Genomic DNA, 25,388 nt, shown 5'->3' on the forward strand with positions numbered 1-25,388 from the left:
ATCTTTCATTGCGCCAAACAGGACGGGACGGCTGGAAGCTGTACGAGAAACCCGGAGAAGTTGGCACTTATAACAGACCAGAGAATAAACACAGCGCGCCACTGCAGTCCAAAACAAACTTTAACTGGCATCCACAGCACCTAAAGGAATTATAGAAAGTGCTTCAAATTCTGCCACGAGGCTCATTTTGAAAAAAGGCTGCTCGAGATTTAAAAAAGTCATTATTTTCAATGCAAACATTGTGTTCTCTCGGCCAAATGGGGGGCTCGTTGCCACATTTTTTTGCGAGCGAAGATTTTATCCGTAAAAGCGCTCTCGACTCTGAAATAATGGGCCTCTAAATTTGACCCATTTTTATTGCGAGAAACCTGACAGAAACGGTATCAACCTGTTCCTCGGGCGAAACACGGGAGGCAACAGCAAACGCTGATTATTGAGCAGCGACACACGTTCACAGCGCCTTCTAACAACATCTGGGAAGACGAGGGAGCGGACTGATAAACCCCCCCGGAGCGTTGCACATCCACCTTCAGCCTGGTGATGCTTTAAAACAACGTCGTGTTTTGGTGGAAGCCGGTAACCGAGGAGAAAAGATGGCATTGTCTCGCTGTCACGCTTGACAGACTGCTGGAGGATACTGCACTTCTGGGGTTCGTATGCAGCAGCTGTACTGTGGCGATACAGTCAGGACAATTAGCAGAGGTGACGGAGTGGCGCCGTGCTGGTTGGGCGTCGGTTGTCAAAGAAGTTCGGTGGTTGCCGGCTGGCGACTGATATGCAGAAGAGAGGCGATCATTAGTCAAAAAGTGCTTTGGCACCGCCCGCGCTAGGTGGACTTGACAGGGTTGACTCGGGGAAAACGATGTTTAAAGGCATGCGTTACGGATTTAATTCATTTTCTCTGTTTTTAGAACAAGATCAAAGTTTGTGCTTTGCTAGGATCAAATTTCCAGAGAAACTCAGGCGCCAAACTCCCACTGCAGCGGCGCCATGCGGGACTTTCATCTGATATAGCCACGCCCACTCCAAATGTTGGTTATGGTGTGTCGAGGGTGTGTAATCACCTTAGAAGTCGCCACAAAACCGAAACCTAAATTCTAAACTAAGTGGAAGTTCAGGATAAAAGGATACGGTTTGAGTCTGTAACAGACGAGACATTTTCATGTGGACTTTGAAATAAATGACTGAAGGCAGCCTTATTTGTCTTTATAGGAACTGGGACTCATGTGTGCTACATGTCTGACAGTGTGGAACAGAAAAGAGGGCGGAGGGAACGGCAAATGCTGCCGATGAAGAAAAATGGCTGCTGACAGTAACTCAGCATTCACGTATAACGGCTTAGCTGGAAGCAACGCGTTTGGAATGTGGGGTTTTTTTTAGAACTGTTTGGGAGACTGATCTTCAGAAATTTTGCTGACAATCAGAGTCGACCTTGAAGACTCTTCAAGCATTCTTGACAAAACAGGCAAGGCGGAAACACTTTCATTCATTAGCTGCTAAGATTTGAAACAGTACTTTGAAGGTGAGTGATGACGTTCAAGCTCGGATAAGAACCCTGACTGATGGAGGCCGCTCCGGCTGGAGGGTTTCAGGACCATGAAGAGACACTGATGGAGAGACTTACTGTAAAAAGTTAGAAAGTATGTTCATATACTTTAAACTGTATCGTCTCCGCTATTTGAGGAAGTCTTTTTTGGGAAGCAGAGACGTGACAGTACTCATATAAATAAAGCAAATGTCTCCCTAATTATTCCACGAACACCTTCAAAGGCAAACTTCACGAGAAAGGAAATAAAAAAACACCTTCCATAAATGTGCTTATACGAGGCACAAACACGGGAACAGCCACTCTACTGTAGTCTCTTGAATTTCCTATTAAGCAAGTGCACATTAGGCAGTCAAAGCAGTCAGGCCTTGTTTTTCATTCACATTCAACAAACAAACGTCTGTAATTGTGCACGTACGCGCGCGTGCGTGTCACTGGCGCCAGCTTGCTGAACATCAATAGCACATATCAAGAGAAAGGGAGAAAAGGGGGGGCTTTAAATTAAACATTTCGACCGCTGGGGGGGTGAAAGGAAAGAGAAAGGAGAAGTTGAAACGGCAAAAAGGTAATGTGCAATCTCTCTGCAACCCGAGCGCTCCGTGGTTGGACGACCACCGTGCGTCAGACCTCTCATTACTGTGAATCACCCAGATCTGGCTGCCAGTTCGGCGTCGGCATAATAAAGAGTGCTAATGTTTAGTAACGTTTAGAACAATAACGGCGTGAGTTTGCATCCAGTTATCATCCAGCAGCCCACCGAAAACGCCATTGGCCACGCCTTGCATTCAGATGCAGCTGGGCTTCTGGCACACGACACCTGTAGCCTGTGAACGCTAACGCTGCCGCTAGGCTGTTCACCACTCAGGCGTTTTCCCTCCGAACCGAGTGGGCTGCTGCACTCCACATGGGCCCTCCTTCAGGTTCACGACCGGTTGTGGGTTCAGTGCAGCTTGTGAACTGCTGAGTGGGCTGTTTGCGTTGCGAAAGATCAGCTCCGAGCCAGAAGTGCAAACGTGTGAGTGGGAAACAACACAAATATATAACACTTTGTGTAAAGGTAGGCACGGGGAAACCTAGAAATAGCTGAGGGAAGGACAACTCATGACGCCCAGGAATGCCTCATTTAGGAGTTCAGTGTGTTCCATTAGCCTTATTTCAGGTTTGTGGTCGCATTAATGTATAAATCTCTAATCCTCGGTGTTGAAATCTCATTTGAAATTTGTCCTTGAATGCACCATTTTCTGCTGAGGCTCCTTGGTGCCGTCATGCTCCTGATCCAGGAGAAAGATCTTCAGATCATTTCCTGGCACACGTGGCGCTTGGCTCAGGCGGAGTGGACAGAAAAGTAAACTGCGTTTGTCCCAAAGGAAAAATGGGATCTTATTCAATATGATGCTTCGCAGAATTTTGGTGTGTATTTATGAGTTTGAGAGCGAAATGGGACCAGAAAGATAAGCGTTGCTATCAGTGGCTCGAACGACTCTTTAGGGTTGTGTATAAAAGGCTCTGCAAAGCATTGTGGGAGTGGAAATAGAGGCTAAATCTGCTCTGGGGTTATTGTTTGTGGAAAGCACAACACCTGCTTCTGTCTTTTAAACGACTCAATATATTTGGCTGGTTTTGTACAGAAGGTTGTAATGTTGAAACATACTTGACATATCGCTGCTGACATGGATTTTCCCATTACCTTTATTCAACTCCTCAACAATAATCCTGTCCGGCGTGACTCAATAAGTTGAACCCTGCCCACATCTTATCGAGCACGGACAGGAAAAACTGCCGAAGGTGAGATCGGCTCACAAAAGATGGGATGATTTAAAGCGATAACTGCTCCTGCTCATGTCCTTCTCGGAGAACAGCACGCAAAAATGAAAAATAATGAGATGTCAAAGCTCAAAAAAAGGGTCACGGCTTCCATATGCGGTCGGACGAAAACACACTCAAAACATTTATTTGAATCTATGCGCTGAGGACCGGGAGCAAGAAGGATAGTTCAAGTGTCCTGGGTGGGAACTGGCGGCCGAACATGCAAATAAATGCATTTGCAGGCTCCGCCGTTTGATATTGAAGAGCAGAAGAGATGAATTGTGTGGCTTCTTTTGCTTTAGCTTTGATAAAATGCACCAAAGAAGAGCCGGGCTCATGGAATACATGAGCTCTTATTTGAGGAGGGACAGGAGATTAACCAACAGGTCATTAGCCAGCATGTGTCACCTCAAGAGAAGTCTTTTGTACCTGTACGGGCGAACGAGTGCATCCCTGCTCTATGATTCAGCGTTATGCGTCTCTCTAGCCTCCTGGGTAATTTCACAGATTCATGTCAGAATGGCTTCGTCGACATCAGCGCTGTCACCGTTTCAAATAGGGACTCACCTGCGCAGCGCTTATCACTGGCAGGTGCAAATCAGGCTGTTTGAACGTTACCAGCTCAAGGGTGAGGAGGCGGAGCAACGCCGACTCCTGGCGCAGAAGTTCTAATGTTGCGGGGAATCAATCATGCTGTCACTGCAGTCTGTAAAGGACATAACAGGCCAGACAAGGTGCCATTCTCCTCCCTGAATATGGGGGAGATGGGTCCGTGAGAGCGCTATCAGTCTGTCCACCAGAAGCTTTTCGAGGAGCTTCCTGTTGTGGAGCCTTTCAGCTCATTCCAGACAGACCCACTGAGAAAAGCATGAAGCGTAAATGGCTTTGACGGTGGGTTCATTGGTCCCTCTGGGGTTTTGAGGGCACCCAAACTAAAGGTTCACCTGGAGGTCTATGGGTCAAAGCATGAAAAGCCACAGAACCGAAGCAGAACGTAGGCAGAGCTGACTGAATGCACAGCGCTCATTATGTAAATGAACACTCTTCTGCTCCATTCATCAGTCTAATTAATGGGTTTCCTCTCTAAATTACTGGGGGAAATGGGGGGTGTGATGTGTTAAATCTTACCCGCATTCCTCAGCTTGCGGTTCCTGAACACCGAGATGATGACGAGCAGATTGCCCAGCACGTCCACCACGGTGGTGAAGATCAACACGCTGGCGAGGATGCCGATGACCCATGCGGGGCGGGCGCTGCCCTCCGCGGCCACTGCGCGCTCTAGTTGCCCCAGCCGTAGCTCTGTCCGGTTCTTTATTAGAGTGAATGTGTCCGGCATCACTCGCCCCAACAGCCCGATCACGCGTCCCGACTGTGCTTTACGTCCCGCAGGTACCGCCGCGTCCGGAATCATACATGGAGCGCACCTGGGCGCCTCATGAGTTGCACAAGAGCGCACCTGGAGTCTGCCGAGAGTTACTTACGTGGCGTAACTTGAAGCTCTGAAGTCACATGGGCTCTTGTATTTTTTCTATGTAAAACAAACAACCATCGTCGTGCCACCCGAGGCTGATCGGACACGTGGCCCCGCCACACCTCCTTTTGGAAAAATGTCGATTATTTGCCCCCTTGAAATGACCAGAATTGGTACTCATATTTCAGGTCTCCATCCTCTTGAAGTGTCTCTGGCTCGCTGGTTGGCATCTCTCCCTCCGTCTTCATGCACGCGCGATAGGTAAAAAAAAAAAAGGAGAAGAAGGCTAGTCCCTTCTAAAATATCAACCTCATTTTAATGCGTAATTCTCAATGAAAAAGAAGGGAGACATAGTCAGCACTGACCATTCCCTCGCCGGGAGCTGAACTACACGTCGATCCGTGCAAAGCCAGACGGTTCTGTGGTAAACAGGCGAGAGAAGCCCTCCGTCAGGCAGGCGCACAGCGGGATGGAGAGAATTCCTCACCGCGGGGAGGAACAGACAGACGCGGCTCCACGTCCATGCTTGTTACCTCTAATGGCTTTCTGTCTTTGACTTCCCCCCGCCGCCTACCTCCGCCGTCCCGAGGTGTGCGTGCAAAGATTCCCCTCTGCTTCTCCCCCGGTCATTCCCAGCGTGACTTCCCACAAATCTGCCTTTGATATCAATTCCCGGGGTTGCTGTAAGTGCGCGCACAGCGGTGGGTCTGCACGGGAAGTCCAATCAGCACACACTGACAGTGAGAGAGAGAGAGAGTGCGTGTGTGCGTGCGTGCGTGTCGGGGGGCTCACAGATGAGAAGAAGCCCGGTATTTAATGAAGTGCAATGTTCGACTGCTGCTCTGAAAAATAACATCTGCGCATCGTTTTTGCTTCTGTAAAGAAAAAAAAATCATTCTTTTTTAATATAAACTGGAGGTTTATGGGATGATGGACAGGAACTGGCACCACGGCAACCTCTTAGGCAAGTCTATCACAAACAAAAGGATTCGGATGGAACATTTCGTGCACGTGTTGAGCAGGACATGGATCCTGGAGTTCATCAATCTTTAGATAAACAACAGAACCAGTTCAGGAAGATAAGAACATCCTGGTGAATGGTGAGGAAACCTCCATGTGCTGGAGATTGACTTTTATTTTATTTTACTTTCTGAGGGATTACTGATTTAACCGTATTTCATGGTTCATGGTCACTGGCAGACGGATGCTGTAGATCCGCTGATACCTGCGTTGGCGTTGGATGACCTCACCTGGTCTAAAACACGTGCTGGAGTGTCAGATAATGGGCGGCAGCTTGGTCACGTCCTCGTCCCAGTCAGGCTGACCTCTTTAAAAGTAAAGGCAGCAAAATTTACACCATCAAATGACAGAAGCAAAAGGAGGCTCCTGTTTGAAGGTCAGAGGTGAAGGATTTGGTGGCATCTAGTGGTGGAAAAGCATATTTTAAGAATTGGATTCATCAATAAACACTTTTCCCCATTAAAAACCATTACTGGCTAAAGTAAACCATGCACAGTGCAGCTAATCATCCTTATTTAAAGCAGAATGGAGAATGGAAATAGCAGGAAATATTAATTGCTCCACACAGTCAACATAAACTTCACCACAATTCTGTACGTTTGACTTTAACGCCTCGTCTGCTCGGAGTGCACGAGGGCGCCCGATCCCCGCCATTCCTCTTAATCTCGGTTCAACAGATGACAAGATCGCGGGCGGACTCTTCAAACAATCCAGAGGTCTGAGATGTCATTAATACCGTGGTGACACATTCAGGTCAACGCCGTCTACTTGTTTAGCTCGCCACCGCCGAACGTATGGCTGGCGAGCACGAGGACAGATTAGACTGTCGACCTGAAGAGATGGGCTGAGAGGCGAGCTCATTGGAGACACACACACACACACACACACACACACACACACACACACACACACACACACTCCAGCCGGTTTTAAGCACCTTTGGCCATCAAACACATTGAAGAAAAAGAAAATACACATCATAAAGTATTGAAATACTTTCACTGATAGTCCCATAACCCTATAGCATATGTTAGCATTTTGCTAACCCCCTGTGAGTGACTAAAGAGACTTGTCTTCACATTGTCCAGGTTGGTTCATTATTATTCACTTTTATTGTTCACCAAACGGCAGAATATCAGAACCTTCAACCAAGTTCAGCACTTTGATTGTTGTGATTTTGTGTTCAATGATTCAGTTTTTCAATTGTTCAAGTTTAAATGTTCATTGATCAGAGTGTTGTTAAGCGTAGAAGCAATCATTTGTGCTTCGCTGCTCTCTGGTTGCTGCTTTTGGTTTATAACCCTCGTGGATTCGCACTTTACGATTGCTCTTACAGGAGTTACTACAAAAGTGCCTCACGTTTATACTTCTGCAAGAACCTTATCGGAAAAAGTCATAAAAGCTGCAGCAACTTCAGCAAACCCAGATGATTATTCTGCTGGCGAGCCCGCCGATAGATGATCAAAGCCTGGTGTAAAACACACAACCTTTTCAACGAAAACACATCTCAGCAAACCTGAGGAAAACAGCACACAGGTCCTGAAGCAGAAACCAGCCGGAATGCCGAAGCCCAAGATCTGAGCGTGCTGTTGCCCCCCTGGAGGCCGTCCACTCCACAAATCAGCGTCTCAGGCATCCAGCAAAGATTTACAGGAAGTAAAACAAACACACCTTTGATGCAAAGGCGGAGATTAGCCCTCCCTTATGTGGTGTGCAGAAAAATGGCCCATAATTGGAGGCAAAGTCACATGGTGCCAGCTGAGTTAAAGAGATTTACGCACATTCATCCCAAAGATGAATCTAATAAAGGACATGATGTGCGCAGTGGAGCAGTTGACTGTCACACGCAGCTGTTCTCCTGGCATATGCCGGAGGATTGTCAGAGTAATAATCTGAAAGAGGAATCGGGGGAGAGAGAGGCACAACACGGCTTCCTTTAGTCTGAGGCGTCTCTCTGAAACGAATTCCTCCTGTCACACACAGGCATGACCCCCGTTGCCTTCCAGTTTCTGCCCACCATTACCTGGTTTCAGCTAATTGGCAGTTGATTATCCCCCACGAGATTAAAGCATCGGCGCAGAGAGAGAGTGTGTGGGCGTGTGTTTGTTTCCATATACGCTGCTTATTGAGCAACAAAATATGCAAATTTTACTAGCAAAGTGAGGACCTGTTTGGGGAAGCGAGGACATTTCCTCACAACTTCAAAGGACGGCGGTTGGAAAGGTTGAGTTTAGAATTGGGTTCAGGTTCAGGTTAGCTTAAAGAGCAGGAGAGTGTGTCCACACACAGGAAGTGTGTGTGTGGGGGCGGCCTGGTGTCATCAGGAGGCAGATGTTGCCCACACAGATTAGGCCGGGCCGGCGGTTGTAATCCCGGTGTGGCCGAGAGCAGCGCAGCTTTGTAATCATCACCAGAGACCTGGCGGGGGCTTCCTCCTTCTCCCACTCTGCTCGCCTTCCGTGTCTCACAGGCCGTGTCCGTCATTCTGCTCCTCCATTGTGACGCCCTTTCATCCCTGGAGCTTTTCACTCTCTTTTTGCTTCCCTGCTGTGTCCACCTCAATCCGGAGGAATGTCACTATGGAAAAAGGTAAGTGGGGGCCGACTGTGCTGCAAAGGCCAGATGGTCCAATGAAAAGCCAGAGCTGGAGGGACTGGAGAGGCCTCATCAGTTGGCTCTGACACATGATGAATAAACAGCCGCTGTGTTTACTGCCCTGACGCTCTCTCCCATCACACATCCATTTGCCTTTGGTTTGACCTCGTCCGTCACTGACAACCGGCATGTCTGGAATTAATACGCCCAAGATGAATGGTGGTCATCAAACGAGCGTGCACGAAAGAGGGTGCAAGCCGACGTGGCCGGTTGCGTAATCCCCGCCAGAATAATTTAATAAACAGCAACTCTGGGAGAACAGCCCGCCTGTGCTCTTTGCTCCCGCTCTGACCAGACGGCAGAATTATTTTTACCTTTGGAGCGTTGTTTGCATCCTAGTTTATTCAGCGCGCAGCTGAAGGCGGAGGTAACGGTTACGTAAGGGCGGCCGCCAAAGGCAGAGCGGCCGGAGGGGACTGTTCCCGCTCTCCTCTGGGATAAAGGACCCCAAATGAAAACAGGTGCTCCAGCAGAGACACTGGAAAGATTAAAACACACACACACACACACACACACACAGGCATGTTCAGCGCATTGTGCTAAATTAGAAAAACGTATTTCATTGGAGTTCAGGGGTTTGCCGACACGAGGCTGAATATTTCCAGAATGTTTCTAAATGCAGTTTTCAAACGTCTCAAGAAGTGACGAGTTTAATCAGGTCTTCCGTGAATATTATGTAAAAATGTCTGATATTTTTCTGGGCTGAGGCAGGAAGCCATCTCTCTCTCTCTCTCTCTCTCTGCTCGTCCCTGTACCAGTTTGTGTCTTCTGTGGTTCAGTTCCTACAGGGAGACGAACCAGAACTGGAACGAGCGAGGCAACATTTGACTATGAACTCTTTCCATCTCTTGCACTGACACAAACTGGCATTCGCTAAAAAATATATGAGGTGTTTCCCTCAAAATGTGCGTTAAAAAAAATGTTGCCGGTACAAAACTGCCGTTGTGGATGTTCATCCACAAATCCTCATAAATCACGTGAACTTTGACCTCAGCCCGCAAACATGCGCACGATACGCTCGGGCGTCTCCAGTAACTGCTCTTCCTGTCAAACTCCACATGTGCAATTTGGCCCCAAAAAGTTCCGTGTGACAGGAAAATGAAAGTCAGACAATCAGGGGAATGCCTGGTTGCCAAGGGAACGGTTTCTGGCAGACGTCTGCCCGTCGGTGTTTAAACAAGGAGGGTCGAATGATAACAAGGACAAAGTTTGTGTGGCTGTGAGGGGAAGGAGGGAACACACACACACACACACACACACACGCGCGCACACACCCACGCACACACACACACACACACACACACACACAGTACATTTCCTTGTTAGTTCCGAGTGAAGTGCGGCGGGAGGAGAAGCCCACCGGCTGCATCACCTACTTCGACCTTTTCTCACCGGTCCAGGTTTAATGACGGGTCAACCTTTGAGGATGTAGATAAATCCATTAAGAAATATCACCTCACTCACTGGTGGCACACTTTGTGACGTCCTTTAATTAAAGCTGCTTAAATATGGATGGCATTCAGAGGTGTGTGTTCTATTAATCAAGCACACACACACACACGGATGTTGCAGATTGGGTTTTTTTTTCATTTTCACCCCTGGACAGTTGAGAAGATGGATTTCTGTTTTCACCGATGTAACAGCGATCAGTGACTGCAGAGGATACACATATTAATCAGGATAGAATCAAGCACAAATCCAAAGCCGGAATGTGACAGCGGTGCTGGGATCTGCTCCAGTCTGTGCACATCCTGAGCCAATCTTACTCACATCCTCATCATCAATGATGCATTCACCAGCAGTCCAAAGCTAAACTGTATTAGCCCAGTTTAAGCATGTAAAGTTTCAGTCTCTCGGGATATCGATGACTTTAAGCTCGGCTTAAATGAATCTGTCAGATTTCAGTCTGGAAGCAAAGAAAAAGAGGCGTTACGAGACTAACTTGATGGGATTAAATATTTTATAGGGGTTATTTATCTTATGTTTCGCACATTGAGAGGACGCTCACCTGCTAGACTTGGGGAATGATGATTTAACTCTGTTTTATTGGCGCAGGCAGTGTCAGATTCAGGTAATTTCCTAAGTTTCAGCACTCCTGACCTGAAATAAATTAAAGTGCACCAGAGGGGTACCTGGGAGCATGATTTAGCTGTAATGGGTGGCAGTCAGATACCAAAACAGCAAAGCCATCCGAGGAGCAGAGAGGATTTTTTCACCTCGCTATATTCCTGGTGGGTTTTTCCTCTATAGTCCACAGCAGGAAGTCGTACGGTGCCCTTGGCAGGTGTGGATGTTTTTCTCCCCTCCCCTGTCAGGTCTCTTTCTCTGCTTGGCAGGACATGTTGGGATCCACTTCAGCAACCCTTAAAGAGCAGATCAGAACTCGGATGAGTGGCGAGACGAAGACGGCGACAGGATGTCTTTGAGGGAAAAGGATCTCCACCAGGTTTTTGTTAATGTTGCTATCATGTGCAGGCTCTTTCAGGATGGGAGTTCTGGCACTTTTAGGTCAGATCATTTGGCAGTGTTTGCTGCCCCTTTCTGCTCCAAAATTACCTGCGTTAGCTTTAGCACCACTTCCTTCTTTAACGGTTTTATCTAATTGCTTTAGCTGCTACGAGAGTCTGACGATACTAATTCACTTATGTGAGTGGAGGAGGTGCGAGAAGTTTCAAACTCATCGAGTTTCGGAGACAAACAAACCTGCAGCCAAATCCAATACAACTTAAAGAAGTTGTGTACTGCTTTAAACATACTTCTCCCTACGCTAATTCCATGTGGTCGCTTGTTTGCTCAGAATTTTGAAAATTGCTGTGTTAAAAAAAAAAGAAAAAATGGGAGGCACGTTCCCAGTAGTAGTGAAGGATTATAATCAGATCAAACAGAGAGCAGGAGGGCAGAGAGGAGAGGGAGTTCTGAGGACATGCCGGGAGTTGTGTTAGCTTACAATAACGTGAATATTGAAGGTGTTTCTTTTTTCTTTGCGCGTCGACAGGGAAGCTTTTAATGCATAAACATGGCAGGTCGAACAGTACTGCAGCCCACGCATGCAGAGCAGAATGGATTAGTAGTCCATCACCTTGCAACCAGCCGCCGACAAATAGTGCCAGCAAAACTGAGATCAGCGGAATGTTTCTTTCAACGTCATACGCCAAAGATGGCAGGAGGAAAGAGTTCAAATGACGGAGCGCTCACTTGGCATGCGAGTGCTCGTGGGATCTTTGGCTGTGAGATTTAATGGGATCATCTCAGGATTCCATTTTTACTTTAGGAGTGGAGTCTATTAGGTGTCAGACGGCGAAATCGAAAGGCCTCAGCTTTCCTGGTTAGCACCAATACTGTCAACTGAAGTCTCAGCATTTCGGAGTCTGGAACCAACCTGTCATGGACTGTTTGGAGATGCGTAGCCACTCCTTAGATACACTAGATCACCTGTGTGGAAAAGAAAGGTGTTAATATTGACTTTGAATGTAGCATTGTGGTTGATGACCTTGATCTTGGAGTTTTTTCTGGCTGATCCGGAGGGACTTTTCATGCACAAATAACTGCAGGGTTTACAGGAATGTTGCACACAAAAAAAGGGGAAAAAGAGTGAGCAACATTCCACAGGGCAAAACTGCTCTGCTGATGTTAAATGTCAGAGAAGGTCTCGACTGGTTGGCAGACAGTCAAAATTCACAGTGGAAATATCTCAACGTTTGATCTTTATACCTCCAACGCCACTTTTGTTGAAAGCAGCAGATATGTTAAGCACTTTTTCCCTGTTAATGTCCTTCAATAAAGCATGAAGTTGTCCTCTGTGCAACTGTACATTTATTTCCAATTTCAACACAGAAATGTTTCTCACATTTACAAGGGAACATCTGAAAGAGAGGTCAGGGAGAACCATGGATCAGGCTTGGTCAAACAGTCCTTAAAAACCCCTGCGCTCTGTTTGTCTTTCAGCGTTGTTTAATATTCGACGCGTTTGTGCGGCCCTGTGATCAGGGAAGATTTACGCTGCCTTATAACCAAGCAGCCGTGTGTACATGTCTTGGGTGAATGATTCTGGAGCTCGCTGCTGACTTTCCACACAATTCTCCAAGCCTTTCAGCAAATAAATTCATATCAGACATTAACACCAGGTGAAAGCAAGGATTAATTCTGTCTCAAGAGCTTTAAAAAAAGCTTTGGAATATATACAGAATGCTAAGTGCACACCAGGATCTGAGAGGGAGGCAGTTCAACGAGACCCGGCGGTAATTAGCATGATTAAGACAAATAAAACAATATGTAGCAATATTTGCTCATTTTCTGTGATCGTTAAAGTACTATTAAATTCCTATTTAAGTCACATAAAACTCTCCTGGTGTCGGTTAGTGGTAATTTCAATCGCTTCGCTAGCATCTGTGTGTGGAGACCAGCACCCTCCAGTGAACGTGGCTCCTTATATTTTGATGTTAAAACGTGCTCCAGTAATTCTTTAAATAACAAATGTAGCAGCAAAGATTTGCAGCCAGTATCAACCAGCTCCGGAGACGCATGTGTCACTTTTCTCTCCTGTTCTTTCTGCAGATGGTAGAATGATTGGCAGTAGATTAGTGTTTGCTTACCCTAGGATTACACTCTATAATAACAATACAGTTTACTCGTTTTCACCCGGTGAACCCACGTTTGGGTGAATAAATCTCTACAGGAATCTTCAGTCTTTTCTCTGCTCAGTTAAATCCGTCCCAGTCTGTCGGGGGTTCCGATCTTGTGGAAGTTCTGTCTATTCTCGTGGCTCTCCTGGCTCTGAGCGACACCAGGTTCAGTAGCCTCTCCAGTTCATCCCCAGAACCTGCTGCGCTGCCTGAGCCGAGTCCTCCACGGTTCTCCTGCGATCCCCGCCACTCCCCCGTCTGTAAGTCCCACGCCCGCAGAGGCGGCTGGAGTTGGGCTGGATGCAGATTAATGCCTGGAGGACCTGGTGGGTATCCTTCGTAGGCCGCCCTGGCTGGGGGGAGAGTGTCGTAAAGGCCCTCCGGTGCTTGAATTTGCTGTGGACTGTTGTCAGACTCCTGGTACTCCTCATAAATAGGAGAGGAGACGTCTTCACAGCTGTCGTGGTCACGCAGCTTCTGCCGGTCTGGGAGTTCCTGGCAGAGCCCCACGTCTCTGCTCCTGGCACATGTGCTCTTCCCTTCCCCACCGTGCCGTCTCTTTTGTTCCCAGTCCAGGACGCACATCCTCTCCCATTTTCCCGACTGGTTCCTCTCCCACTGGAAGGTCCTCCTTTCGGCCTCTTGTCCATCTTCCTGGCATCGGTCTCCGCTGTAGCCAAATATTCTGTAGTCCAGCTGAAGGGAGCGTGTGCTGCCTCCTCGTCTGATGTTCTGCTGGATGTCACTGAAGTCGTAATGAGATCCCACTTCTGAAGCAGACAGACGGGATGGTGACAGCCAGCTCGACGTCTGGCTGGAGGGCTCCCGGCGGTACCCTGAAACAAGCAGTTCCCACAAACAAATGTATGATTTACACTTGAAAAATACTGAATCCCCACATCAATTACATAGCAAAGGCTTAAGTTATCAACTAGTAATAAATGTGCTGTTTTTGCACCCTGAACACTTGTTTCATTGATGCTAAACCTGGTTCTGAATGGTAATCGGCCAGGTATTACATGCGTAGGATTTATAAAAAAGTTTTAAAAGCACTAAGTGAAGCTAGCAAAATAATGAGCATAGTGTGGTGGGATTTAAATTTTTAAAAAAGCTTTTTTTGGTATCACAAAGTAATTTTAGTCAAGGGCTGAACCCCTGAAATTTATGAAATGACTGGGTCCTTTAATGACATGATGGAATTAATAGATTTATTACCCATTAATCATTTAGAAGGGGGAATCCTGCCATAAAGTAGAGCAAGGAGATGAACTGCGTAATGAAGGCATCTGCATTCAGAGCCTAAAGCTTTATTCCCTGGAAAGGCGGCTGCCAAGTCATGTCGTCCTCCCTTTCGGCATGCGTTAACTTTACAAACAAGCCGTTCTCTGTCGCACAGTGTGAGCGGGGAATGAGATTATCTGCCTAATGGGATCAGCCAGCAAAGAGTATCACGTCAATAAATCACCTCTCTGCTGAAACAGCATCCTTCCAATCTTCTCTGGAAGAGGTAACCCCGAGCAACACGGTTGCCGGCCACAGCGGCTCGGCTCAATCCCTCCACGTTCTCACTCATACAGAAAATGAGGTTCTGGGATTGATCGCCTACTAAAAGATTTGAACCAAAAATGAGGCGCCGTACTGGGTTGTTGTGTTTGCTCGTGTTGTGCTCCTCCACATTCCTGCTTCTGCTTATTATCTACTCCCTCGATCCCTTTATCTTCACACAAATGGGCTGCGTGTCAGTCGTGCTCGTGATGCCACGGGAGGCCTCCGCCGAACGGCTGCTCCTCGGTGTGCCTGTCATTCTGGGCTTTAACGCCGTGTTTTGCAGGGAGCGCGTGTTTACGCTGTGTCGACGGCTGCGATTCCCATTTACCATTCTCGAGATGTTCAAAATAACACCGTCGGCAACAGTCGACAACTTCCTGCCTGTGAGTTCCCGCTGTTAGAGTGACTGATGCAGAACTCCTGCTTATGCACAACTCCCGATCAGCTGCAGCATGCAGAATCCATAATTTATGGCTGGCTTAATGAGCTGAGGGTGAAGAAAAAGCATCATATTGATGAAGCGAGAGGAGCCACGGGGGTCATCCTCTGCGTGACACAAAGTAACTTTCATTAGCTGTTGCGATTAAATGCACGGGACGTGTGGACGGTCTAAAAGACCGCGATAACAAACCCTCCTCCCTGTACGCAGTGCAGAAAAATGTTTTTTTTCTTCCAGATGAAAGGTTTAAAGCGTTGAAAAATAAACCAACGCGCTTAAAAACTGCAGCAAATGTTCATTTTGGCGCCTCGCTGCCAGTGAAGGACGAAACAAAACAATATCTCATGAGAAGAGAAGCCTTTGATGATGAAATGCTCCTCCCGTTGAAACAATTCTGACGGTGAATTATGGCGCGGTGAAGAATGAGCCTGAAGATGACACGCAGGGGCGGGGCGGCCCTGTGGAGCGCCTCATCGCAGCACGCGTGTAAAAACGATCGACAAGTGCCTCTCTGTGCACGTTTCCCAGCCACGTCTCTGAGGCCATTTGGGTGCATTTCTTGGCCATCCGGACCATCAAAATGTCTGAAAAAAAAAACCCTTCCAAGCTCATTTAACCCACGATAACCACTAGTCATCCCCAAGCTCCGGATGACCATTTTAAACCGGGGTCAAAGCACCAGAAAGAGCTACGTTTTGCTCTCTGTCATTATCCAACACACTCATGTTGTATGGGTAGAAGCCTCAGACAGCCTTTCCCGAACAGCATGAACAGATCTTAATAAATAAAATCCAGTTCATCTAAATGCTGTTATTTAAGGAGATTATACGTACACGTTGTATATCTTTTGATCTACACAAACACACTCAATCCAAAGGCTTGCTTAGAACATGATTTTTTACACTGGCTAATTCCCTCTGTGTGAAATCGTGCGTCAGCCTGGCGGAGGGAGGCTGGAAAATAGTCTTGCTGTGGGTAAAATGCTTTGAGGCCGACGTAAATTAAATGCAACTGAGAACAAACGGACTGCATAACTATGACTAATTAATACTGGTCTTTATGAGACACAAGCTAGTGACAGTAATGAGCAGCAGCAGAGACCCTACAGGTCAGGTGCCAGCGGATCATGACTGGGCGTGACTGCTGCATGTTTGTGTGGGAGAAACTGGAGCCTGTTTGAAGCTGCTTTGTCTGCTTTTCTATGGAGATGTGAGGTTCGGCTCAAAGGGCCCATTAACTCCTCTGAGACCTTCTCCAAGGCTGCGGAGAGAGATTTGCTTAGAGTGAGACGCACCATACACAGTTTGACTGAGCTAAGTGTCAGCATAATTCAAATGATCCCGCACCGCGCTTGCTTATGCGGCGTGCGCCGGGTACGATTCATTTACCTCCACTGTTGAATCGCATTGCATCACGCTTTGATCCTCACCGAGCCTGCGCTCTTTGTAAAAGACCTAACAAATCAGTAACAGACTCTTAAGTCTGGCGACCACTCAGGCAGGAAATAAGATCTAGAGCTCTTCTGATGCTTCTGTGGATGGATGATGGATGGATGGATGGATGGATGGATGGGTAGGTGGGTGGAGGGGTGGATGGATGGATGGGTAGGTGGGTGGATGGATGGATGGATGGATGGATGGGTAGGTGGATGGATGGATGGATGGATGGATGATGGGTGATGGATGGGTGGATGGATGGATGATGGGTGATGGATGGATGAAGGGGTGGATGGATGGATGGATGGATGGATGGGTGGATGGATGGATGATGGGTGATGATGGATGGTGGATGGAGGGATGGATGGATGGATGGATGATGGATGGATGGATGATGGAAGGATGGATGGGTGGATGGATTATGGATGGATGGATGGATGATGGAAGGATGGATGATGGAAGGATGGATGGGTGGATGGATTATGGATGGGTGGATGGATGGATGATGGGTGATGATGGATGGTGGATGGAGGGATGGATGGATGGATGGATGATGGATGGATGGATGATGGAAGGATGGATGGGTGGATGGATTATGGATGGATGGATGGATGATGGAAGGATGGATGATGGAAGGATGGATGGGTGGATGGATTATGGATGGATGGATGGATGGATGATGGAAGGATGGATGGGTGGATGGATTATGGATGGATGATGGAAGGATGGATGGGTGGATGGATGATGGAAGGATGGATGATGGAAGGATGGATGGATGATGGATGGATGATTGATTATGGATGGATGGATGGATGGATGGATGGAGTCATCCTGATGCGGCGCTCTGACGTCATTGATCATTAATTCATAAAATGTGATGTTAACTGCAGTTTGGAGTGAATTATTGTGTATTTATTGTGTATTTTTGCAGTGTTGTGCAGTTGTGATGTCCTTCCTGGGGAGTCTGGCCACCTCCTGCTTCACATCTATCAGCATTATCATTTTACAGGTGCTCATTTCTGATTTATTTTAAAGAAAAAAGGAACTATAGTTTAAAAATGGGATATTTTCTCCACTGTGACACACTTCTTTTGTCCTGCTAAGCTTCACTCATCAATACTGATGCTGAGGCCAACTCCTAGAAGACTTCCTATCTTCTCCCGTTAGCTGTGTCAAATGAATACAGAGTGTATCATCTGGGTGTCGGGACATTTGAAAGGATATTGTGAGAAATGAGTTCAATATGGGCTTTGGTGAATAAGCAGAAAGGAATCTATCATAATTGTTCAGCACATTGACCATAATGAGAGTGAATAGACACTGGCCCCTCGGCGACGGAGAGGGAAACAACTCCTGCGTAAACACAGGTGAGAGCGGATAATATACATCAGGCTAGGCCTCTCGTGGACCAAACAATAGAATTTATTAGGTAAAGTTAGAAAAAATTAGCATGGCCAGAAACAAAGAATTGATTTTGAAAACCGAAATGCTGCACAAGGAGTTGATGGAAGCGCTCGGAGAAAATAAGCGTGCGCCGAAGTTGAGGTTTTCTGCTTGGGAAATAAAGCCGAGGGGATGGAAAGTTAATAAGATGTTTCCGGTCTCCCTGAAACTCACTCACCAGGGCTGTTCCGCCGCTGCTCCTTGTCCATGTTCGACACTAAAGAGGGCGAGAGAGCCAGAATCAGAACCTAAACCAAAGGGAACAATGAAACACAGATCCAGACTGAGAACTGTGGTAAATGAGTGCCGGACTCATGGAAGGGGGACTGGCGCCGCCGGGGCCCAGTCCCACGCCGCTGCCGCACCGAGGAGGCGGCGCTGAGGTGATGGGAGCGTGAGCAGGAAGCCTCTCATACCTTCGCTTTCAATATCATCCACGGCATCGTTGACCAGACGTATGACCGTCACGATGGAGGCTGGGAACAAAGGAGAGGAGGGGGCAACAAGAGTTAAGGTGTGAGAGGCTTTAGCTGCTGGACACGTGCACATGTTCAATCCCCCAATTAACCCTTCCTGTTTGTGCATGTGTCGTCCTTTAAAGCAGGCATGAACACTTCCTCCCGCTGCATCTCCAGTAATTGGACGGGGGGGGGGGCAACAGCCTGGTTCTGCCTCTTCTTTGAAAAACCTCCACACATGCACTCGTTTGTGCGGTTAACTTCCAACCTCTTAGCAAATGAAAGATCCATGGTATCGAGTTATCCGAGGAAAAAGGGCCACAGTCGGAATTCAGGGAAGGGGTTAATGGCATTGATTTTTCTGGGGGAAAAATTGCTGAGAAGATGTACAAACAAGTCTCACCCCCCCACTGAAGATGGCTGCATTAATGCCCCTTTCATGACACCTCCCCTTTCGTTCTATTTGCTGCCTTTTATCCAGTTTTTCAACATATTAATGGTCTGAAGTGAAAGTGCAGAGCGGACTGGTGCTTTTTTATGTGCAGCACACTCTTTATTTGTGGTGAAACCCTGGATTTTTTGCTTTTCCTTTGAATAATTCTTAAAGGTCTTTGGTTGTAAGTTACTTTAGAGGGAAATAAGACTCGGGGAAAAGCCTTAAAGATCCAGAATTGAGGTGCCAGGACCGCTCACCGTTGTCATCAAACGACTCAGAGGTGTAGGAGTGGAGGGAGTGCTCCTCAGAGGTGGAGTCTGAGAGGCGGCCCAGCTCGTCCATCATCTCTGGCACACCTAACGCACAAGCAGAAGAGCAGATGCATCTTCACAAACAAGGTCATTTCAGGAGAGGCCGACCAGATCGCGCCACTCCGCCTGTGGGAAGGCGAGCTGGAGCGTTCCTTCCACGTCAACGTGCCTTCGCTTTAAAAGCCGGTGAGGCTGCTGCGCAGTAAAAAAGCTCTGGAGAAATGCAGGGAGGCACGTCTGAACTCACAAATGAAAGCACTAATTGCATACACTAACGGCAACATTAAAGGTTTTTCTAATCATAAGTGAAATGGAAGTACTGTGCAGGTAATGGCTGGTTCAATTCAACCTTCAGTTCAGCTTCAGTGACATCACGTCTGCTACAGTTTAAGCAGAACAGGCCATAGTTGGGGGGGGTTCTGAAGATGCCTTAGGCTTTATCCAACAGCTAAAAAAATTGTCTTTAATATTTCACTGTTTAATGCAGATTTGAATTTTCAAGGCTAAGCGCACAGCAACATCTGTCTGGGTACAGATGCCATTGATTACTGCACTACAATCTTCTTTTATACTCTTTTCATCTTCTCTGTGCCTCGGCTACTCTTTCAGAATTCTGCATGAGGTTCCTGATGAAAAGATGGTTTTGTTGCTGATAAAAAGCTGCTAAATGAGATAGACTGACCCGGGGTGTTTAGCAGTGGGGGCCAGGATGCTTTAGAAAATGGTTCGCTTCAGCTGCCTGGGAGTCACTGTTTTACTGTGGTTTTATGGATAATGTCAGCCGAGGGGATGTGCAAAGCTGCAAAATTTGAAGCTGTCATTGTGGAATATGTCGCTCGATCTGACCGCTGGGACAGAATCCAACAACCTGCCCATGTCACACATAAAAAGACAGAACAGAAAATGGATGAATGGCATCAAGAGGGCCTGAGTCCAAGAGACACATTCAGCTGATGAGATCATTCAAGCCATGGAAATCACCTCCAACCAGCACGTTTTATTCAAGGAGCCCAACAGAAGTTGGTCCTTCCAGAGCCAGAGCTCTTAAGGAGACCACTGTGTATGAAGGCCTTAAGAAGCATTTCTTTGAAGGGTTAAAACCGGCTGAAATTGGGGCTCATTCATTTTGTTTATCTTGAACAGATCCTTACTGGCTCGGCTTCAAGGTAATCTGAGGATTATTCATGCTCTATTCCACAAAATCAAGTGAGTCGGCACCCAATTTGGCTCTGGAACTCATTTTCCAACATCTTCACACGGGAGGGTTATTAAAAGGGAAAATAAGTACAGTGACCATGGGTGCTTTAATGCATGCTCGAGCATTCCGCGGGTTTAATGGCGCCGCCATCGCTGAACCACCTGCTACCTTTCCTCCTCTCCCCACTTCCCTCATTGCAGGGTTCAGAGAGAAAGCCACATAAAGTATTTACACCTGCAGATAATTCTGCTCGCGGCTCGTGGAAAGAACTCTCGCTGTCCCTCAAGGCCGCCTAAATATTTTGTAGAACATCATTTTCGGCGAAGCCCCAGAACGCCGGCTGCAGGTCTGCTCATTTAATGGCATCTGTGCGAGTCATGGCGAGCGCGCCGGCAGGGAGGGAGGGAGGGAGGGAGCGTGTGGCGGGTGCGAAGCTCGCCGACGTCTGAGGACAGCAGGCGTGTTGGGAAGAAAACGGCGTACAGCCACAAACCTCACGTCTGTGACAACAGCGGGTGGGCGGGGGGGGGGGGGTCCGGGTCTTAACCGGCACCTTCATGGGCAGCATTTCACATGAACCGATCACAAAGATGGTCCGTGTTGGGCTGGAACGTGGCAGCGAGAAGGCGCCACCTGGAATGCATAACTGCTCCAAGCTAAAGCGTCCCTGGCGTGATTAAAAAGATGTCATCTGCAAAAGTGAACATGCTTCACGCTGATATATGGATTCATTTAGGAACCAATCCAAACGTCGGGAAAAGGGAGGGAAAAGACACGTGGACCCGTAATGTCAAAATAGAGACGGTCTGCGGATTTTAACCTACAGGTTTTTAAACGCTCTTTTTGTACTGTATTTTTTGGACACGTTTGATGCAGCCACTTCTCAGAAACGGTGGACAGGACGCCGTGCTGAGCTTGTTCCAAACGCACATCCTGCAGAGCAACGCAGGGATTGAGACAGCAATAATCTCTGGTCTCTTTTGTAGCTTTTTGTGATTGACATGACAATAGGGATTTTCCTCAGTGTACTCTGGACTGATTTCAGTCTCGCTTCTCCTCTAACTGTGGGCACGTCTTTGTGTTTGCGTCCCACATCTTTTGGGATTCTGTTGTCTGGTTTAAAACGAACGCCGGGCAGCCGTCCATCTTTTAACCCAAAATATATTCCGTCCGCCAGGGCCAGAATATCCTGAAATCAACTTGAGCTTGCCAAGCCCGGGCTAGGTGGTCGTGCTTCAATGAGTACTGAACAAGTGAAATGCTCCTGTGGGATTATGGGCAGTAAGGCGGCACCATCAATCAAACTAAATAAGAGAGGCAGCCCTGCCGGCACTAATTCAGCATGCAGCTGGAGGCAGACTCCACTACGCCGCGCTTCGTTTTTGGAAAACCTTCCATTTCAGACCCTCGTTCACCACTGTGCCAGTGATTCACCGCCATGCGGCTGCTGGCGTCCGTGCCCGCGGCTCCCCCGTCGGCCCGTCCAGCACTAATCCAAGCACGGGCGCTTGGCCGAAGCGCATTCCAGACCTAAATCCTGCCTTTAACCAGTCGCCTCGTGGCCATGACGACACATTCTTTACACTTTCACTGTGGCCAAATCTGCTTTGCCTGTAGATTTCTGACAAATTGGGCCGTTATTTCCGGTCTGAATACAATTAAATCAGTTCATTAAACAACTGTAATTACCAAAGAGTAATATTATTAAATCTCAAACGTTTACTGGAAACAGGGTGGTGCGACGTTCTGTGTCAATATTTATAGAAATTTTTACACCTAAGTGAAGAAAAACAAAAGAACTGCAACACTAATGCGTATTTGCTATTTAATTTCTAACAGATTCTCGTCTACTCCTATTAAAGTCGTAAAAGAACTAATAAATAACATTGGCTGTCATTAAGGCAGCTCTGCGAAACAGCCTTGAGAAAACAATCTTTGCCTTTATTTATTGATGAGCAGCAGGTAATTAACGATAAGGTCTCTCAAATACACACATATATGTGCCATTCTACTCAAATATTTATAACACCAGCATCCAAAGATAACAATAGAGTCCTTCATCGAGCAATCGGAAAAGGATAATTGGTGTGATTAATTAGCAGACAGTGATGTCACGGACCCAGCCTGTCGCCGCGGTTTCGTTTTCTACTGTTGTGTGCGTGTCTGTGCGTCTGTTCAACATGACAGTTACTAAAATAAATAATTCAATCCAAATAAATGAACCCATTCCCGCAGGAGGAAATCAATAATTAACAGGCAGGAAGTTCCCGCCCAGGGGCTGTATTATTTAAACAACAGGTCGGACAGAAGCGTAACGTGCGCCGTCTCCCTCTGCACTATTGTTCTGTTTGCAGGCAGCAAACTGTGGGTCCGTGCAGCCGTTGACACCATCTCAGCGATAAACAACAGAGCGGAGTTGGACCGTCTGGAAGGAAGCGCCCAAACTTTGCAGTGGAAAAGGAAGACAAGAAGGAGCTGCTGATGAAGCTGCACATTTACAGTGGCGAAACAAAAAAGAAACGCATGTTACAGCATTTCCTGCTTCCGGGAAGGCTCTAGTTAAGCTCAAATAAAATGATGAGCAAAATAAAATTGATACTACACCATTCTTGCTTACTCTGGGCCATATTCTTTGATGTGTGATCAAACGGCAGACAGAAAAGTGAAATAAGCCGGCTGAGTCGAGATGATGCTGGGACTGTAACACAATGAGTTCACGGCCTGCTGTACTTGGTCTTTTTGATCAAAACGTGCCCGCACGTGTGCACGTGTGCACGTGTGCGCGCGAGCGCTCTTACCCTGTGGACCGCCGCGTCTCTGTGTCCTCTCCAGCTCAAAAGCTCGCGCCCCCCACTCCTCCTCCCGCTCTCCTCTCACCCGCTCCAGCATGTCTTCTCTGCTTTCCTCGCCCTCCCAAGATACTTTGTGGATCGGGCTGTGCTCGGAGCGGAGGGCCGACGCCGAAGGGGGATTGGGCGCCACGCTGCACACCGCGATCCCCCTCCGGTTGGCCGCACCTCGGATGCTGGACACGTCGGACAGGAAGCTGCTGAACTGCAGAGAAGGAACAGAAGTCCAAAATAGAGGAGGGGAGCTATGGTGATGCGAATATTTGCTCATTCTTGTGGGTTTTATACCTCGATCTAGTTATTTTCAAGGGTTTTTAGCCATAGCTGTAACATATAAATCACAGGAGTTTCCACACCTGACTGCCCTCACTGGAAGTGGGCCTGTCACCGTCTCGGCTCCTCATGCCCAGGCTTGTCGCACCTCCTGGTAGGGGAGAGTGGGTTGTCGGCCGCACCAGGACCTGCGGAGGGCCTCCGCCACTGCCTGCCACCTCGCCATACGTGCTCACGGTCCCCGGTGAACTGGACATGCGGACGGCCTTAAACTCGATCCCTTCGGCGCCCGTGCCGGTCTTGCGCAACATGTAGGCCGTCTCCGTGGAGATAGCAGACACGTTCATGACGGGGGCAGAACCCAGGCCCGGGTCCGAGTCCTTCCTGAATTTGATTTTCTTCCTGAAGACCATGACGAGTATGAGGAGGAGAATGAAGACGAAGGTGAGAACTCCGATGCCGATGAGCTCTCCTGGTCCGATGTAACCCAAAGGTTCTGCCTGAGATGCACAGAGGGGAACACGTTAAAAAGGAGGACCTGGATGTCGACAAGCACATGTGTACATCTCACCAAGATACTCGAATTCAGCTTGGCAGCAGTCAACAACCACAAGTGTTCACCTCTAAACGGAGCTTCTATTGATCGTGTACAGGATCTAATGGGCTTTTGTCAAATAGGACGCTACTCTTTCGGAGGGAAACAGCAGAAAAGAAAGAAAAGAAGAAGCGGATCAGCTCAGCTCTCAAAGCATTTACTGAGCTTGTGGTGTCGATATAAAGAAATATAGTGCACGATGAAAGTCAAGAGCGTGACAACTTCAAATGGAGACTGTGATTTATCCATTACCACACTTTATTCGTTTAGTACAGAGACAAGCTCACCAAGCCGGTGAATAAATCTTCCCGTGAGGCCAGCGAACACTTAACATTCCAAATAGCTTCACAGAGTTTGCCAAAAACCCATTAGGAGTAAACACCCTGGATTATACCTGAGTATATTCTGCAAGATTTACAACATAAAATCAGGTTTGCCTGCGTGTCATCTCCGGGGTCGGGCGCCTGATCCCGGCAGAACGGACCCTCGGAACCCTCGGAACAGTTGCAGAAGAAAGATCCGAAGGTGTTGACGCACTGGCCCCCGTTTCCACACTCGGACCGCTCGCACTCGTTCACGTCCTGGTCACATCTGCGGGGGAGAAGACGAGATGGATCGGGATTCGTCGGCGGGTTGGAGTTGGTTGGTATCAAAGCAGAAGAAGAGAACAAAAGATTAAAGCAGGGCAGCGAAGCGAAAAGGAAAGCTGATGAATATTTTAGTGATAATCTTTTTCATTTGGCCTTTATGCTGCTAAATTAAAGGATTATCTTTCAATTATGTATCTCTGTTTTAAGATCTAGATGCAGTAACACAGCTGAGCTCCTAAACTCTCTGCAGGTTAAGACCATTCAAAGGAACATTAAAAATGGGATTTTACTCCTCATTTGTTTGAGCGTGCCATTTGAAACTCGGTACCCCGCTGAAGAGATTATTTTTATTCCTTATATGGTTTTACACCATAAAAGCCTGATGGAGAATAAATAAATCACATCTTTCTCAGTATAATTGAGGCTTCAATTAACCGTTCAATATGTCTGGCGGTGTCATTATGCATGTTGAGCTGATTAACAATGCTCGGCTACGTTGCTCTCTGATACTTACTCATTAGTATTCCACAAAACAAGGCCTTTTGTTTTATTAATGAGATAGATATGAATTATTTCCAAAGCTGCGATCTGGTCTATAGAGTCGCAATTATTTACATTTTAACTTTCATTTTTTTCTTCTCTGATTCAAATGCCAGAGAGGCACTAACTAAAATAATGAAATGTAAAAAGTG

At 47.4% G+C, this 25,388-nt stretch overlaps 2 protein-coding genes across 9 annotated transcripts in view; both read right to left on the bottom strand.

The window, feature by feature from the left end:
• The window catches only part of mtnr1bb (melatonin receptor 1Bb), a 28,249-nt gene extending 20,793 nt beyond the window's left edge, over positions 1–7,456 (bottom strand). Inside the window, exons 1-4 of the mRNA XM_003971327.3 lie at positions 7,360–7,456; positions 6,074–6,245; positions 5,357–5,557; positions 4,481–5,242 (exon numbers count right to left, since the gene is read on the bottom strand). Of these exons, the coding sequence (XP_003971376.2) occupies positions 4,481–4,763 (283 nt within the window). The 5' untranslated portion in view covers positions 4,764–5,242; positions 5,357–5,557; positions 6,074–6,245; positions 7,360–7,456. The remainder of the gene's footprint in view (positions 1–4,480; positions 5,243–5,356; positions 5,558–6,073; positions 6,246–7,359) is intronic.
• A 4,835-nt stretch (positions 7,457–12,291) lies between these two features.
• Positions 12,292–25,388, bottom strand: part of fat3b (FAT atypical cadherin 3b) — a 49,984-nt gene continuing 36,887 nt past the window's right edge. For 3 of the 8 annotated variants that reach the window (XM_029848219.1, XM_029848218.1, XM_029848217.1), the window contains 7 exons: positions 24,544–24,697; positions 23,595–24,011; positions 23,188–23,443; positions 19,138–19,236; positions 18,403–18,462; positions 18,165–18,203; positions 12,292–13,956 (listed from right to left, as the gene is read on the bottom strand). In XM_029848219.1, coding sequence (XP_029704079.1) covers positions 13,196–13,956; positions 18,165–18,203; positions 18,403–18,462; positions 19,138–19,236; positions 23,188–23,443; positions 23,595–24,011; positions 24,544–24,697 — 1,786 coding nt within the window. In that variant the 3' untranslated portion in view covers positions 12,292–13,195. Of the gene's footprint in view, positions 13,957–18,164; positions 18,204–18,402; positions 18,463–19,137; positions 19,237–22,264; positions 22,877–22,993; positions 23,088–23,187; positions 23,444–23,594; positions 24,012–24,543; positions 24,698–25,388 lie in introns of those variants that run through there. The other 5 variants (XM_029848221.1, XM_029848222.1, XM_029848224.1 and 2 more) reach the window with 5 other exon arrangements.

Source organism: Takifugu rubripes, chromosome 15, assembly GCF_901000725.2.
Source record: "Takifugu rubripes chromosome 15, fTakRub1.2, whole genome shotgun sequence".
Classification (NCBI taxonomy): domain Eukaryota; kingdom Metazoa; phylum Chordata; class Actinopteri; order Tetraodontiformes; family Tetraodontidae; genus Takifugu; species Takifugu rubripes.